General features: G+C 46.9%; 1 protein-coding gene and 1 pseudogene across 16 annotated transcripts in view; both read right to left on the bottom strand.

Moving 5' to 3' along the window:
* LOC135911600 (cytochrome P450 3A29-like) overlaps positions 1-17772 on the bottom strand; it is a 204782-nt gene that overhangs the window by 175366 nt on the left and 11644 nt on the right. For 9 of the 16 annotated variants that reach the window (XR_011514589.1, XM_070538819.1, XM_070538829.1 and 6 more), the window contains exon 2: positions 12926-12992. The exons of 4 other annotated variants lie outside the window; for them this stretch is intronic. Coding sequence is in view for 2 of the 12 variants with exons in the window: in XM_070538817.1 (XP_070394918.1) it covers positions 12926-12932 (7 nt within the window). In the remaining 10 variants the exon portion in view is untranslated. Of the gene's footprint in view, positions 1-12904; positions 12993-17772 lie in introns of all 16 variants that reach the window. 3 more of the 16 variants (XM_070538820.1, XM_070538822.1, XM_065443918.2) reach the window with 1 other exon arrangement.
* Positions 10513-10692, bottom strand: LOC135911645 (U2 spliceosomal RNA; annotated as a pseudogene).

The following is a 17772-nucleotide window of genomic DNA, read 5'->3' as shown; positions in this document are numbered from 1 at the left end:
GCTTGGGAGACTATAGACAAAACCCTAATTATCACCTCTAACCTTATGTCAAGAGCTTACAGACTACAGCAATCAATAAACTATAAATAAACTGCACCCAAAGCGCTATTTCCCATGCTTAATAATAAAGAATAAACATATTGTAAAAGAAACGGTTATTCCCATCTCTACATGAGCTCACATTCTTCGTGAATAGTAATTTGTTTGTTCAGTGATTCAACGGTTCAATGTTGGTTCATTCAATGATTTGCTTGTTTATGTTTTATTTATTTTTTGTTCATGTGCCCTTATAGCCTTTTTTATTATCTCTCTTAATTTGTAATCCATGGACTAGTATAGCTCTGTTATTTCGTTGTTATTTCGTTTTGTTATTTCGCTATTATTTCGTGTTATGGACTGATAGTGCTCTGTTATTTTGTTACCGTTCTTCTTCTTGTTCTTAGCTGTGGCTTTGTCACCGCTAGCCCTTTAATACTGATCTTCAAAGTTTAAAATTAATCCCGAGCCTCTTACTATACACGGCGTCTCTCACATCCCCAGTATAGCTTTGGGACGTGAAAATCTGTCTGTACGTCTGTCTGTACGTCTGTCTGTACGTCTGTCTGTACGTCTGTCTGTACGTCTGTCTGTACGTCTGTCTGTACGTCTGTCTGTACGTCTGTACGTCTGTCTGTCAGTGTCAGTGTCAGTGTCAGTGTGTCAGTGTCTGTCAGTGTCAGTGTCAGTGTCAGTGTGTCAGTGTCTGTGTGTCAGTGTCTGTGTGTCAGTGTCTGTCAGTGTCAGTGTCAGTGTCTGTGTGTCAGTGTCTGTCAGTGTCAGTGTCTGTCAGTGTCAGTGTCAGTGTCTGTGTGTCAGTGTCTGTCAGTGTCAGTGTCTGTCAGTGTCAGTGTCTGTCAGTGTCAGTGTCAGTGTCAGTGTCTGTGTGTCAGTGTCAGTGTCAGTGTCTGTGTGTCAGTGTCTGTGTGTCAGTGTCTGTGTGTCAGTGTCTGTGTGTCAGTGTCTGTGTGTCAGTGTCAGTGTGTCAGTGTCAGTGTGTCAGTGTCAGTGTGTCAGTGTCTGTGTGTCAGTGTCTGTGTGTCAGTGTCTGTGTGTCAGTGTCTGTGTGTCAGTGTCTGTGTGTCAGTGTCTGTGTGTCAGTGTCTGTGTGTCAGTGTCAGTGTGTCAGTGTCAGTGTGTCAGTGTCTGTGTGTCAGTGTCCGTCCGTCCGTCCGTCCGTCCGTCCGTCCGTCCGTCTGTCCGTCCGTCCGTCCGTCCGTCCGTCCGTCCGTCCGTCCGTCCGTCCGTCCGTCCGTCTGTGTCTGTCTGTCTGTCTGTCTGTCTGTCTGTCTGTCTGTCTGTCTGTCTGTCTGTCTGTCTGTCTGTCTGTCTGTCTGTCTGTCTGTCTGTCTGTCTGTCTGTCTGTCTGTCTGTCTGTCTGTCTGTCTGTCTTTCAAAGCTAATAAAGAAGAACAAGCGCACTAATTCATAAGCAAAACGAAACGGAAGTGTTCTGTGTTTGCACTGTACTGATACTAGCCGTGACACGCTTATTTCTGCGCGTACAGTGATAGCGGAGAATGTCATATGCAGAACTGCAAAAATCCACGGCCGCACTACTCTGAGCCCGTATCCGGGTAGCGGATGTCCGCAGCTCCAGAGTACCTGCGTAAACACTCCACCACAGCCCGAATGTATAGCGCCGTCACAAACAACTTTCACGGCTCTGTGAAAAGGTGGCCGCGGCAGAGGTGCTTCGCCGAGCAGCCAGATTTCTCCCAACGCGTCGTTCTCACTCGACATCGTCCAACACCGAAAAAGGCATCAATTATATACAGCAATTCCTAGTATGAGGCCCATGGCACTACACAACGTTTATTACGCCAAAAAAGTGAACATGGCCTTCTATTGGGGAAGTGTCGCATGTAATATGAACTGTTTTCTTCTCTACTTCCGTGTTTGCCGATGCCGATAACTCAAACGTTCACCGCACGTGGGTGTCGTAAAACGAAAAAGAAAAGTAGCATGAAAAGGCTCTCGTGCTATTTCAGAGTTTGATATATAGAAATTGGAGTGCACGCGCTTTCCATGAGTCACTGTAACTCAACATGAAGGGCAACCTATTTTATATCAATGTTTGTTCCCCTGCGGCAGCAACTTTTGCAAGCAAACTAAAAAAACTTTAGGGCAAAACTGCCACCCGGCAGAAATTTTCCGAGGCTATACTGAACCACCTCAAAGCATTAGCAATTATACAACCATATGTATATCAGACACTACAAGCAGCAAGCAGTACAGCATAAACAGCTCATAAGATCGCATAGAAGGCTGTAGCTGGTTTATAAAGAACTGAAAAGGCATTACGTGTAAAAAGCAGAAAGGAAGACCCTTGTATTTAGTATGCAGAGAGGCAACAGCCTTCAATACCAAAGTTGGGCACTGTACGTCACAGCCCATCTGGCTACCCCACAGATCGCAAGGAGCGAACTAGTTGCGTTACTCTAGCTGTATATGTTCTGCTTCCTGCGGTCTGGCGCCTGTGGCAGTGAGTCTATGAACTATGGGCGAGTCATACATAGGAGAGCGTGCTCTCTGGTGCATGAGGATCTAATCAACATGCTATGGCATGGACCGTCGTTGTATTGTCGTTGCATGGCTGTCGATGTATAGGTACATAGAGAAGCCAGGGATACGTCAAACTCGATGTAGGTATTACCCTTAATCATTTTCGTCACATTGTCAAGAAGCATTAGTTTAGCAATGCCGGCAAACGCTCCGAGCTATCTGACCAAATGAACACCATGAAGCAGCACCTATATCTAAAGTCTCGCCATAATACGTGTTGTGGCAATCTTGTGCATAATCATTGTCAATAGGTTCCCTTGTTTTCATTCCCTAACTATTATATAGTGAGGGAAATTCGCAGAAGAATAAAAATCGACTGGAGTGCATGCGGCGGGCATTACTAAATCCTGACTGCGAGCTAACCACTGTCCATGAAAAAAAAAAGTACAATAATTGCATTGTACCGGTGCTAACATATGGGGCAGAAACAAGCTAAGGACGACGACGACGACGACGACGACGACGACGCAGTGAAGCAAATGGTGATTTTTTTTTAATATCTCATTTATCCCGTGGATAAACTTGCCCGTCAGTCTTAAAAAACATCACAGTCAACCGGAACATTCAGAACTTGGCTTTTTCAGCCTGCAGAATATCTGCAGCAGATAGGAACGGCGCATCTTTTGGAGCGTAAGGTGAAAGCAGCCGCAAAGGTTTCATATAGATACCGCAAAGGTTTTAGAAACTCTGTGCCTTTTCTCGATCGCCTCTCTACGAGAGACGACATCCCCGATTTTCATACGAACGGCGCGCAGAGATCGGCATATACCGTATACACTTCGAGTCGTCGGTCCGTGAAAAGACGGCGCGCACATAAATCTCGCGAAGACGGTTATACAGCCATCTCTTCCTTGAAAAATCTACCGCGCGGAACCCGGGTCGTTTTCACTGTGAAACGACCGAAGCATTACTGCATTCACTTCTATATAGCGAGTTCCTCGCGAGACTGAATGTCGCCGCCACTAGAGAGTGCTCATCAAGCATGCGATTCCTGCCCGAGGTCCTTTCACGGCGTCAGAGCCCGAGTCAAAAACACGTCTCTGCGTGTACGAATGAAAAGGTTGCAGATCCCGTGCCTTGCAAGCTGAGCACGGATGCTGTGCCCCGAAAGGAGCTTTAAAGAAGGGCTTATGATCAGTGGATGGAGCCGAGAGGCCAGAAAGACGTACCGTATACCGTAACAAAGCAGGTATAATGCGTAGTGCTAAATGAGGGGACAATATCGGTGTCGCCAAAAAGGAAACAAAAAAGCTAAATAAAAAAGCACCGAATCGCTATCTCGTTGTTGTTGTTGTTGTTGTTTTTTTTTTTACGAGGTGTGAAACGTGAAAAGTTGAACCACAGAAAGGGCCCGGCATCCTAATATCCTAGTTGAGAAGAAAAAAAAAAGTTGGGAAAATAAAAACACCGTCGGAAGTCTACAACGAAATATTAAGACAAAATAAAAGATTAATTTAGCAAGAAAGAGATCTATTTCTGTTTAATTAAAACGAAATAAAACATTAATATAGCGACTTCATAGAACACGGGAAACGTACAAAACGAAATAAGAAAGACAGGTCATAAGACTAGAAAAACAACACAAGCAGGATGAGGACAGAGTAACGTGGAGGAAATTAGCAATGCATAAAAACTTCAGTTCACAAAGAAAGAAACATGACTTCAAATATCGATTTGAAATTTGAAAAGAAAAGCAATTCATATTTTTTTCGCCATACAATGTAAAACACCTAAAATCTTGAAAACATTTACATCGGAATACAATGCGAGAAAGGGATAAGGTGAGAAAAAATTCTGTAAAAAAAAGAAGCTTACAATATGTGCGGGGATCGTGCGATACTCCCGAAGTCTCACATTTAGATCGCAGCAATGACCTCGGCTGAGAAAAGATTATAGAAGATTCTTCTCGATAGTTCCCACCTGTTGTATAAACCTGCACATAATAACAACCTGCACATGCCCAAGCAGTATAGTATGTACTTAACTCTAAAACGCGTCGTCTGTTCGGTTCTGTTATATCCTGGTTTCTGTGGAAATATTGAGGTAGGAAGCATACCTCGTCTACTAAATTGTCTGTTCTACAGCATATAAAAAACATATATTGATAATAATACAAAAATTTAATAATTAATTAAGAACGAAGGACAATGGGAATATTTACAACTTGGATAACGATATCGCAACGCAGGGGCCACCTGATAGCTAACGCCCGTCCGCGCCACTACACAAATACTCTAAAACACTTCGTAGTTTTTAGCAGTTGGTGCAAGAGTCCTCCACGTGTACTGTCATAAATGGAAGGTCCCCCCAGACGCACAGCTCAATTCAAATTCAGTTAACAGTAGAGAGCGTAAGTGCGTCAATGTATAGACCTTACCGAAATGCTATAAAACGTTTCGATAATGTCAGTATCTACGAGCTTAATCCGGCGAGTTGGCTAGCTGACTGTGATGTCGCACAGCACAAGTCCACGGGATCAAATCATGGCCGCGGCGACCGCATTTCGATGGGGGGTGGAATGCAAGAAACGCTCGTGTGCGGTGCATTGCTGACACATTAAAGATCTCTTGGCGGTCAAAATTAATCCGGAATCCCTTACTACGGCGTGCCTCCTAATCAGCAGCGGCATGAGATATTGACTGATCGTTGTTCTCGTCAACCCTTCCCAAACAAGGAAACAGTGCGACGTTTGCGATTGCACGAAACCTGTTCCACGCGCGTAGCTATGTAAAAAAAAAAAAAAAGACATCGGATGTCCTGAACTGACAACTCTCTTCAATTCTTCGATCATTGAACAGCTCCACAAGTGCGAGGAAATTCGAGCAATATTAAGCAATTCAAAGCTGTGTTTAGGAAGCGCTTCTAAACGTGCTTAGCCCGCATGCTACAGTCCGTAAAACACGGTCATACAAAGCGAAGCCGAACGGCTTCACGTTGCTTCAATCCTAGCCCGTTTATAAGTACAAGCTTTGCGGCGAAGTCCCCTTTCACTCTTCGCGGTCAGTTGGTTCCCAAGTCAGTCTGTTTGGCGAACGTTAAGCTTTTCCGTTTCTTCATTCTTCATTCTTTCTTCCTTCCTTTCTTTCTTTCTTTCTTTCTTTCTTTCTTCCTTTCTTTCTTTCTTTCTTTCTTTCTTTCTCAAGTCTGTAGGGCCGCGAAGGAGTGTTTTCGTGAGTGAATTCGCCTGAAGATTCTCTCGGCTGCATCCTCAAAAGGGGCGCTATTCATTTCCCCCCAGTTTTTTTTTTCCCTGAAAAGCACATAAGTTCGCATTACTTTAACGAGCGTTCCTTCTCTGTGCACTGCACGAAGCAAAGGCAATGCATTTTCGAATGTACGTGGGAGGCCACGAAGACGGCAGCCTTTACGACGCGCCATTCAGGCGGGAGCCCTTTCATTCGCCGCGTCAGCAAGCCCTTCCGAGAACGAACGATGTGCTCCCAGGTGTCGACGTTTTGAATGCCAGAGAAACATCTAAGTCCTCTCTCTCTCTCTCTCTCTCTCTCTCTCTCTCTCTCTCTCTCTCTCTCTCTCTCTCTCTCTCTCTCTCTCTCTCTCTCTCTCTCTCTCTCTCTCATTTCAGTCATTTCTCGGAAACTCGAGCGCCCAATGACGCACGAAAGTTGCGAAAAACGGGAACCATAGTGTTTATATCAGAGCGAGCTAAAACACGGTATGGTGAAACGGTAGTAGCCAGGAGGTGATACGGCGGCTTGAGAATGCCGTAGAGTTTCATGCAAACATTACTCGAGAGAGCTGCAGCTCTGCGATCGTGTATCTACACCGAGAATGATGGAACGTATAGAAAGAGTGTTTAAGCAATACAACTTCTATATATAAACGTGCATATCCCACGAAACGGTAAACCATAAACCATCATGTCATACATGTCATACGAAGCCACGCAGCTTTGGATTTATCGTGGATTTGTCTAATCTTCGCACTTGTGGCTCCAAACGTTCTTGCCGTCCAGTGCATGTCATCGTTAATTTCCACGAAGTCAGTTTTGTAAACATGGCGCTTAATCTCGGCGTTCATGTGTAATCATTGTGAAGTGTCGCCTTCACAACGTACACTGTTATGTCGAAAGTGCTCAGTGTGCAATGTCGCAAATCCTGTTTGAAGCCCAAAAGACAACCTTTAGGCAGGACCATGCACGCTATATACCCATCATTCTCGTGCTGCCCGAACAGTCATATTTGCAGCTCATGCAGACGCTATAGCGCGTCCTTAAGCAGGACGTCTTTAACCAAAGGGAACGCATACCTGCACCAACGCTCGATTTAGCCTGACATATCCAACCAGGCCCGGACTATCACTATGTGGCATGAGCATGCTCGTTGCGAGGAGCGCAAGCGCTCGCGTGTTCTAACGCGATCGGGCCGATTCGGCTCAAAAACTGGATGTATGTGCCTCAACGTAGCGCCCTAGTTGGCCGATACAGGGAGCCAGAAGATCAGGGAGAACAAGGTGTAAGGAATGTTTAGTCATCTTCGTCGTCTTCGTCATTATCAGTATGAACATCTTAACCATTGCGCCTCTCGAGGCATGAAGTGAGAGAGGGTTTGGGTACGGGCTAGTTGGTATTCCATTGCAGACATCACTTACAACGCGTACTTAGACAGGAGCCAAAGGAACAACGAAGGCAAGCGCTGACTTACAACGGATTTTTATGTTGAGTAACACGCATATATACCAAGACACCAAGACAAAAAGCGCCCCCGGTTTTGTGTTTTTTTGTGGGGGGAGGGGGAGGGGGGGGCTTTTGTGTTGGTGTCTTGGTATATATGCGTGTTACTCAACATAAAAATCAGTTGGAAGTCAGCGCTTGTCTTCGTCGTTTTGTTCGGTCCCTGTCTATGTACGCGCTATAAGTGATGTTTGCAAAAGAAGTGAGATCCAGTTTTACCAAAAGTGCAATTTGCAAGCAGCCGTTGTTTCCTCAAGCCTATAGATGTCCCTGCAAGCTTCGCACTATGCGAGAAACTGCTCGAATGCCATCTTTCTCGCTGACCTTTGCGTATACGCGAAAGCGCCTACGTAGATCTTTCGATGGCACTCGGAGGACAAAGCAGGGGCTGCGTAGTATAAGTGACGCTAGAGCTATCGCCTCGCCAAGATGCTCCGAGGAAACAAACACACGCTATGATATGTAGGACACGCGCTTGACATTCGCCGCTTTCGTTGCGGAGTTGATTGTGCGTCGTTCTTCGTGTGACCGCAAAAGCTCCCCACCTCATCAAGACAAGAAAAAAAAAGAAAGCAACGCCTCGGGAGGTTAACAAATGCCAAAAGCTGTTTCAGCACGTACGCCGCCACTTTGGCGTGAGATTATAACGATGCCTCGGTCCTCCGGGCGTATATTTGTGTCTCGCGTATAGCGAAACACCAACCATCTGAGACGTTTGTTTCACGGCACGGCTTCGGAATTGCCTCATCGTACGTCTCGCCTAACGATGTTCCCATCGACTCGTATACAAGCGCGACTCTCTTGAGAAATCGGGGCACGTTGTCTCTCCCCCCCCCTCCTTTTCTTTTTTTTTTTCTCCTCCGAGGTTACGTGTTTCGGCAATCTCTCTGCCGGAAGCCCCTATATTCGGAACGACTCCGGGAAATAAAGCAAAAAAAGAAAACGTACATACGCAAGTATAGACCATCGTTGCGACATACCCGCAAAGCGAGCACAACCCTCTAAGTGCTGGAAGCACCTGGTATTGAATATGCGCTGCCCTTATTGCCTATAGTTACAGAAGTGTTGCGCAAGCGGGATTAGTCTGTATATATATATATATATATATATATAATACACAGTCCTCGCACGCACACCGGATATATCATGCAGGCGCGGCGATAGTTTACAGACGTAATCGCGATCCCGGGCGACTGCTAGGTTATACGGCACGTTCGCACGCACGTTCTCACGTGTGTAACGAAGCTCTCTCTCTCTCTCTCTCTCTCTCTCTCTCTCTCTCTCTCTCTCTCTCTCTCGCTCTCTCTCGCATACTGCCCGAAGCAATATGCGCCGTCAAGGGCGAAAAACAAGAACGGGGTGCGGCGCCATTTCTCGGCGACGCACCACGTACGCGTCCCGAAGACGCTTGGGCGTCCGGAGCTCACGTAGACAGGAGAAGCGCACCCTCCGTGGTGCCTCCCGCAACGGTATGCTGCATCCACGTAAGGCGACGGCTTGTCACATTAGAGCGGACCTTGCCCTCAATCCTACGCTGAACCTAACCACAGAAGCGATTGCGTAACGTATTGAACCCTGATTATGAAGTCGAACGCATCCGGTATTGTACGAAAGTGGCGTTAAGCATATTCTTGCAGTCCGTTTCCGCGAATCTCGACACCAGTTTCGTGTAGACCGTTGTGTCGTTACAGAAGAGAACGGTATACCCCGGTGAAGTGCATTTCGAATATCGCGAGTCGAGATGAAAATCCTGGATCTTGCATCAATGTTCCAACCTGTACCACACGATGTTACACCTCGATATCTGTGTTCAAAGAAAGAAACTCGTGTTCTACGACAAGGAGCACGAACGAACGGTCGATATTATTTTGTCTATATACGTAAGTGGATGTCCTGCCTCCCGCGTTTAACAGCGGTATTCAAACCATTCCCCCCCTCCCCCTTTCTTTTTTTCACGTTTGCAACATGTCAGTCGGCAATAAGAACGGATATGAAAAGCGATTATATCCATCTACATTCTCAGGAACGTGGTAGTAAAATCGGCAGTGACACCATGAGAGTAAAAGAAGTTGTGAGGAGGAAGCGGAGGAAGGTAGCGTTGGCGGCTGTTAGAAGGAAGGCGGCGTCATCAGCTGCCTCGGAGGAAACAGGCAATGTCGCGTTCGACCCGCCGGTGATGACAATTGGAGCGAACGCGTGTCTGCCGCAGGCCAACACAGAAATTTCCTCACTAGCGTGCTTTGGGGCGCTTTTGCAAGTGCAGGGACCGCGCAACGAGCGAACGAATAATGGCCGGTACGTTAAAAGACGGAAATACATTAGTATATATGACTTAGGGAGCAAACGAGGGTATCTCATATTACATGCCATAGGTGCGATTAATAGGAAGAAATTGAGTTGGGCAGGCCATGTAATGCGTGGGGAAGGGGAAGGCAGAGATAACTCTTGCCATGTATTAGAGTGGCAGAATGACTGGCAAGAGAAGACGAGGATAACAGAGGATTAGGTGGAGGGATATGAATTAGGAAATTTGCAGGCATAGGGTGCAGTCGACAGGCGCAAGGCAGAAGAGCAATTGGAGATATATAGTTGGGAGAGGCCACCGTACTGCAGCGGACGTGAATGATGATGTCGATTCCCTCTAACTCTGTTAACCCTTTATCAACGAGTATTGCCTAGAGGCAACATATGCGATTTATGTTTTTCCTTGCTGAGTTGTCTTGGGTCGCGCGCCCACACGCACGTGGCAAAACAATATTCAGCAAGCAAAAAGAAAGATTTTGAGGCACGTTTCCTGTACCACAACAATACAGCACCGACCGAAGAGCACTGGGAGGATAGGCTGACATGCGCGGACCTCGAGGGCCATTAACGCCTGGTGGACAGGGGGGCCATGCTGACCCTGTCTAGCAGGCGTTGCTGGCCCTCAAGGTTGCAGACCCTCAGCGCAGGCCGCCCGCCTCAGGCGAACGACAGCCGGCTCAAGTTTATTCTATATGCTATAAACTATAAAGTTCATACTCTCTCACTTGCTGAGTTTTGATACTGAGCACGAAACTTCTAGCTAAACTTTCTCGTCCAACACTGCATGACAGGCAGCAAACGGGATTTTTTGGTTTAGAGCAGGAACACGCAGGACGTGTAAAAAGAAGTCTTGGCACGCGACTCGATTTATTTTGAAAGCTGTGTAGAGCGAGCTGTGTAGATCGAGAATTTCTCCCCATACGTGGGTCGATCCCGAATGTAGTGCAATACAGGGCCGACCCGCGGCGCAGGTGGCGCAGGCTTTAAGCACTCCGCCAACTTGCAAAAACAAGTCTAATATCTTAGGTCCAAATAAAACCCGTATACGATATTAAGCTGATAAGAACAGTTACTACACTTTCACCCGCATCGGCCATGTCTACGCTCACACCGGCCTCTCTTTGTCGGCGTTCCAAGCGCTTGCGTATCCCCTTTCCTTCCGCTCTCCCGTGGTGGCAGTTCCGTAAGCGTGCTGCCCGCCAGGACCGCGAGGCGGAAAGAAAGGCGAACCGACCACGTGGTCCCGATCCCGCAAACTTGGAACGCTTCACCGGAGCAACAGCCACGTTTCAGAGGGAGCTTGTGGGGAACCAATTTTGTGTGTGACCGTCTTGTGGCTTTCGAGTGACCTCACAACCACTACTGCACTGCAGGACGTCGACCAACGCACGATCGCCTTGGCTACGGTGAAGCAGTGTGTGCCCTCGGAGTGCGCTGAGGTGCGTGTGTGCTCTGCGTGCCGGGATTCGTTAGTAAAAGGTGTGTTGCGCTTTGCAACTGTACATGAATATGTATACCCCCTGGTGCCGCATCATCTTCCGAGGCTCAACATGGTGGAAGAGCCACTAGTCGTGCCTCGCCTTCCATTTTTGCGCATACGGCGTTTGAACCACGACAATGGGCAGTTAGCCATTAAGGGGCCCGCATACACAACTTCGCTGGTCCTCCACCTTCACAGAATGGAGTGACACTGTGTTCTTTTTTTTCATTTCAGTTAAGAAATTAGGTAGGCCTACTACGCACTTTCAGCTGGCCTCGAAGCCGCTGCACAGTAAAACCAGGTAGGGTTGGTTGTGCTCTTCAAATGTGCTACGAGAACGATGGGGCATCCTTTATCAGACAGGGTCCACAGCACCGGCACGCGACGTTCAGAATCTCGGAGAAATACCTGGAGACTGTACACGTCCATTTCTGCACCTAGACAAATGCTGTCCATAGCTGCGGGACGCACACTGGGCCACAGCACTCCGCTATATCAGAATGCCACGTGGACTTCATCGAGGTGCACTGGCACAAAGATGAAATACGACTTAAGGTAGTTCACCTTCTTTTTCTTCTCCAAAACAAGCATAACGCCTTGTGACCCGATTCTTCGGGAAAATAACGCATAAGTCAACCAACGGAGATTACAGACGCTCTTAAACTAAACCAAAAGCCATAATTTGGCCGGGAGAAAGCATCATGTGCGCAGCCCTGTCGGGAAGTTCAAAATAATTCCCTCTCTTTCTAAACCGACCATTCCGAAGAAAGGCAAACAAACAAAAACATATGAATTCGGGGATACACGAACGAAAGAAGCGCATTATGTATGCGGCCGAAAATCGTCCTCAGGCTATCCAAAAGTGTCGGCTATAGGCTACGAGCGACACGTGTACATCCAGGCGGAGCCGCATTACGGTATAAGAGAAGACCTTAATAGAGCGTAACAGGAACCCTCCTTTGACGCGCTTGAATGGAACGCCAGTGGGGGCTAAAAACAACAAAAGAGAGAAAAAGTAAGAAAAGAAACGGCGTTTTGTTCGGCGAAGGAAATCAGCAGAGAGAACTGTCATGGAACACGGCACGACCATTTGAGAGCAGTTATTCGCTCGGCCTCGCTCTGCTGCGGACGCACTAACGACCTGGTCCGACCGTCCGTGGGGACCGTAACCCGACCTGCAGCGCGCGCACAAACGCTCACAATGGCTGCGAGAGCTCTCGAGAACACCGTAGCAACAGAGGCAAGGTCACCGGCCGTTTAAGCTCATTACAGCGAGCCATTGTTTCAGCAATGCGTTCAACCTCTACACCACCGGTCTCGATGCACATTGGCGAAACCCTTGTGGCATTTTTTTTTTTTCTTTTGTGTCATCCGCGTGGGACGTTTTCGTTTTCGCAGCGCGTTCCATACGGAGATAATCCTGTGGCGTACTGCCCAAGCAAAGCGCGGGCGCTTCTTCGGATAATGCTTCGCGCAGGCCTGTATCCAATATATAAAGGGCCACTGACGTCAGTCGCTGTTTTTAGTTTATTCGTTACATTTTTTTTTTTACTTTACCGCACGTATTGTTTGACCATCCGGCTACGGGCCTTATTGAATTGAATACAGTACGTTGGTTTTCGTGTCCTATGTACACCTGTGCGTGGGTTAGGTATTGCGGAGACGCACACATCTTCCATGTTGTTTTGAAAGTTATGCTTTCTTTTCTTTCTTCTTTTTTTTTCTTTTTTTGACGGGACATCACACCGGAGCTCTGGCTTTTAAAGTTAGTCGCATTAACAGAAAAAAGAAAAACGCAGCTGGTCTGACGTGCCAGTAGCAATTAGTACATTTATAACGAGTCTTCTCACGTGTCATCTTTGCCGTTGGTCATTGTCTCGCAGGAATCCAGGTGCCTTCGTTATTACCAGGATGGGCCTGCGGCGGGATCATGATGATAAGAAGCGAATCGAAGGAAAAGAATACGCAGGAAATGCACTCTAGGGGCTATAATGAACACCGTAATGGTGGGCTTCGGTTGATTAGGTTAAAATTAATGAGCTGGAACTGGAGTAGCACGGGCGTACGAATATGCCAAACATTATTATTATTATTATTATTATTATTATTATTATTATTATTATTATTATTATTATTATTATTATTATTATTATTATTCGCTTCTTCAGGCAATACATCGCATTGCCTACGAGCCAAGACTAAAGGTGAAAGTATATAGTCTCCTGAGTGGGTCTTGGTCTCGCGGGTTGAAAGAGCATCAGCGACTTTCGAAAGGCTAAACAAGAATCCCACATACATATCAGTCATACGTGTTAATTGCATGAACACATGACACTAAGTACACGTATATGAACTATTAACAATGGTAAACGATGTACCAAGAAATGCATAACCCATTGTTATAATCCGGCGCTAAAAGAAGAATATAGCAACAGTAGAACAGATCAAACATGTATAATAATATTAAAGATTAAGAGAGTTTCTCCTACTTATACATTGCTGAGCACATCATTTCCACTCTAATAAGTTGTGCATTGAAATTTCGAATAACGAATCTATTATTTTCAAAGTTGATCAGATCTTGGAATTGAGTGGTCACTATTTGTAAATACGAATATATTTCGACTACTTTTTGAATACTTTAAACCATCAACTGAGAGCGATCGAACAAAAAATTGGAGCGAAGGCACGATGAATTTTATCCCGGCGGTCGTCGTACACATAAAGCGCGAGAAGTTAAATAGTAGAGTACATGCTACGCGTCACTCATGGAGCCAGACTTTACTGGCTTAATCCCCATCACTGGAACTTACCGAAAGGTCCCGAGTATTCGAACAGACTGCTTATTTTTTCCTAATGCTTTACACGTGCTTTTTAATAAACAACGCCTCATAATTCGCAGTGCAAAGACCGATGCTTGTTAACATTATGAACATACTGTAGGATGCGAAAATGGTTTTATATTAATGTCTAAAAATGACTGTCCATTATTAGAAACTATTCGAAGAAGTGCTCAATATTCCATTCGAGTCGATTCACTTCTGGCACTATTGGATTCATACTCAATTCGGCCTCAGAAATAATTAGTCGCGCACCCCTATTAATTTTCAGCACCCGGTGATTTTCGACGTACATACACAGGCCATGGTACATAAAGTGTTTCTATAGAATTCTGTCTGCATCGGAGTGAAGCAGCTAGTTACAGGAATTGAACCCGAGACCTCGAACTGAGTGGCAGAACAGCACGGCCACAGAAATAACTGCACACTGCGGACGTTGCGTATATACCACAAGCAATCCGTACGACACAATTTCAGTGCAAGGTGACCGTGGCAGTCTTACACTTGACTCCTGACTCTCCCTACTCTCCCTTTCTCCTACCAGAATATGTGTCCTGCGGTACCTATAGCACCAGTCGTTCTTATAGTACGTGAGATCTTAGCATTTCCTCGACAGGCTTAATGATACGTCAGCGAGGCCGCATGCGATGACACAATCAGTTCGCTTTCTTTGGAGTACAGGTTCGGCGGCGCATACATGGGGAAGTTCTCGACCCCCGCCAGTAAGCGTCTCGCAACGTAGCAAGCCAACTAATGAACAAAATGACTTAATGAAGAGATGGGATCTACAACGTGCTTATATAGTTAAACTTTCCTTCAGCGATGCGCAAACGCGTTCCGACATCTGTTTGCGGTTTTCTGAATAAGCGAAACTCTCATTATGTGCGAAGGAGTAGAAGGAGTACAGCCAGCATCACCCACGACGCCAACAACTCCTATACGGACACACCTAATGCAGGAAGAGCGAAAGATGGAGAGAGAGAAGCCGAGACAACAGAATTAAGGCCGGCATTTCTCGAGAAACTACAAGAACGGGAGGAATTCAGAGAGAGGGGTGTGCTTAGGATAAAGAGTTTTCGAATGAGAGTCAGAGCGACGGCCTTCCTGGCAGACGGCCTTCCTGAAATAGTGCGGATTCGAGAGCCCGGACGCGCGAGAGACCGATAAGCCGGTTGCATAACTTAAGCACGCGCGGCGACAAAAAAGCCGACGACGGGGACTCCCTCCCTTGCTTCTGGGACAGCCTTCGGCGTTATCGGCACTGCGTCGCCGACGTGTGTCGCCTTATCGTACTCGCTGCAGCGCCTATACCGCGGTCTCGCCCGGCCTTGCACTGCTGCCTGTTTGCGCCTGCACAAGGCCGTCGCCTGTAGCAGTTAACACCCCCTCCCCACCCCACCCCACCCCCCTCGCTCGGCGCTAAGTCACTGGCGGCCTGCAGAGTCGCGCATGGCCGGAACTGACCGCTCCCGCTTAGGGCCGATTTACGCTCGAGCCGCCCATCGCCGCAAGCCGCACCGCACGCGTGCGGTCGCGCGAAAGATTGCAAGTATCAAACACTTGTGCACTAATTTCGGTTTACAATGTGTTAGGTATACACTGTGCACACAGTGTAAATGGTAATTTGTGCGCAAGTGCTGGATACGTGCAGTATTTCGCGCGACCGCAAGCGTGCGGTGCGGCGTGCGCTGATGGGCGGTTTGAGCGTAAATCAGCGCTTACATAGGTCGCAGGCTTCTGATTTCAGTCGGCGCGATAAACCCCTTCTCCGTGTAAGCGTTTGGTATCGACGCGTCGTTCCCTTCTCTTGCCGAGACACCCACCGCGGTGGCCGAGTGGCCACAGAGCGTTCTGCCGGCGCACACGAGGTCGTAGGTTCGCAACCCGGATGTCGCGGCACTATTCCGATGGAGCGGATATGCAGAAACGATCGTGTGCTTAGGTGTGCGGGCACGTTCTAAAGTCGCAGAACGTGACAAAACAATCCAGAGCTCTCTTTCCTACAGCGGCTTTCCGGCATAAAACCATAGTTGCACTAGGCAGGGTTTTTTAATTTTTTTTTATTGAAGTCGAAATAAAGTAAGAAGATTTGGTTACCTTCGGGTACTGCTTTTCGCATAATAGTAATAATAATAATTATTATAATAGAATGAAGAAGAAAAATATTGTAGAAGAAGTAACGTCTCAGGTTTGGAAAACCTAGAGCGGAGCTAGAAAAGCGTAGATGAAGCCTGCCTATAGCCCTAGACACACTGGAACATACAACTAAAAACAGACGAGAACAGGTTGCACCATACACTATACTGAGCCCCGATACACAGTGATTTCCCACGCATCGATCTCTACGTTAGTGCTGTTAGTGAAGAAGTTTCTTACAGCGAAGATGCCGGTTTGGAGCTGCACTTCAGTTCTTTCGTACCGAAAGCATGCCTGCAGGCCTTAGACTCTCTTTGTATCACTGGCAGTCGTCTCCGTTGCTGTTCCTTTCGTTTTCAAGTCTACTGTTACCGATTATCTGTCATTGCTAACCTCTCCTCGCGACATATCATTCTGGTTGTGCGTAACCGACTTCTCACTGTGTCGTCTGAACGGCTGTGGAAGTCAAAATAACTTAAATGCGCGGTAAAGTTCTCGTTTCAGGAATCTTTGCTCCCACGTTAGATACTCTCTTGACAGAAAGCAGTGCAAACAGGTTTTCTTTTTTTCTTCTCTCGTTTATTTGTTGTATAAATACTACTTCTACAGTATTTGCGCTTCTACAATGATTGCGTTTGTCTTTAATAATTTTTATGCTTCGTATTGTTTTCATACTCACTAATGTACCCACTCCTGCTTGGGCCCGGAAAGGGCCGGCAGTATCTGTACATAATTAAATAAATACCGAGGTTACCGTGACGCCTGAAGCCGACCGACGTACGTCACTGGAAATGACGTAACCCTTCCTCCGAGATGGGGCTCAACGGCCCTGAATCTCAAATATATCTAGGGTGAGAAGCAATAAGGTTAACTGGCAAAGTGCCTATCTGGCCCGGACAAAGAAAAACAGCTGTGACGTCATTTCGCGTTCTCGCGAATCACGCTATCGTCGCGCGCACTAACCTATACTTGGGCTCGCCGAGTCCGTGAAAGGTCGCGCATGCTGTAAACGCAGGCCTGAGGAACGCTGAATATTCAGCAGACAACGTACTGCTGCAATACAAATAAAAAATATATCTATGAATGAGTTAACCTTCACACAGCAAAACACAGGCTGTGAGCAATGCCGCGTATGCGGGGGAAGGGAGCTCCGGAATGATTTTGACAACATGGAGTTTTAAGTACACTAAGAAATCCTGCCCCCCCCCTTCCCTCTTTACCCGAGTAGGGTACTCAACCAGACGAATTTCTGGCTAATATCCCTGTCTTCTCTCTTTATTTCCTCCTCCTTAGAAATCTAAGTATACGAGCGTTCTCCATATCCGTTGCCATCGGTATGCGGCTGCCGTCCGTGGCTGGCAGTCGAACGCGAGACCTCGCGTGCTAAGCAATAAAAGAAAGCCGCAGACACTGAACCACTGTGATGATTCTGAAAAAAGAAAGCCGTAATTTAGCGATTAAGCAAGCAGCGTGCGAAATAAAACGCAATATGCTGTAGTACTGGACAGTATCTGTTAGTAAATCTGCTTAGTAGAGTATAGACATGTAAGCAAAGCGCAGTGAGATTGGCTGCGAGTTCGCCAGGCGAGTCGGGGATAATTTGAATGCGGGATTCGACCCCAACAGATGAGCGATCAAGACGCACGAGATCTTTTTTTTTTTCTTTAATTCCCTTTGCCGCTGTAGTTTCTTACATACACGTGGCGTGACCCTCTACATTG

Source organism: Dermacentor albipictus, chromosome 5 (assembly GCF_038994185.2).
Source record: "Dermacentor albipictus isolate Rhodes 1998 colony chromosome 5, USDA_Dalb.pri_finalv2, whole genome shotgun sequence".
NCBI lineage: Eukaryota > Metazoa > Arthropoda > Arachnida > Ixodida > Ixodidae > Dermacentor > Dermacentor albipictus.
This window is presented reverse-complemented; position numbering and strand designations above follow the sequence as displayed.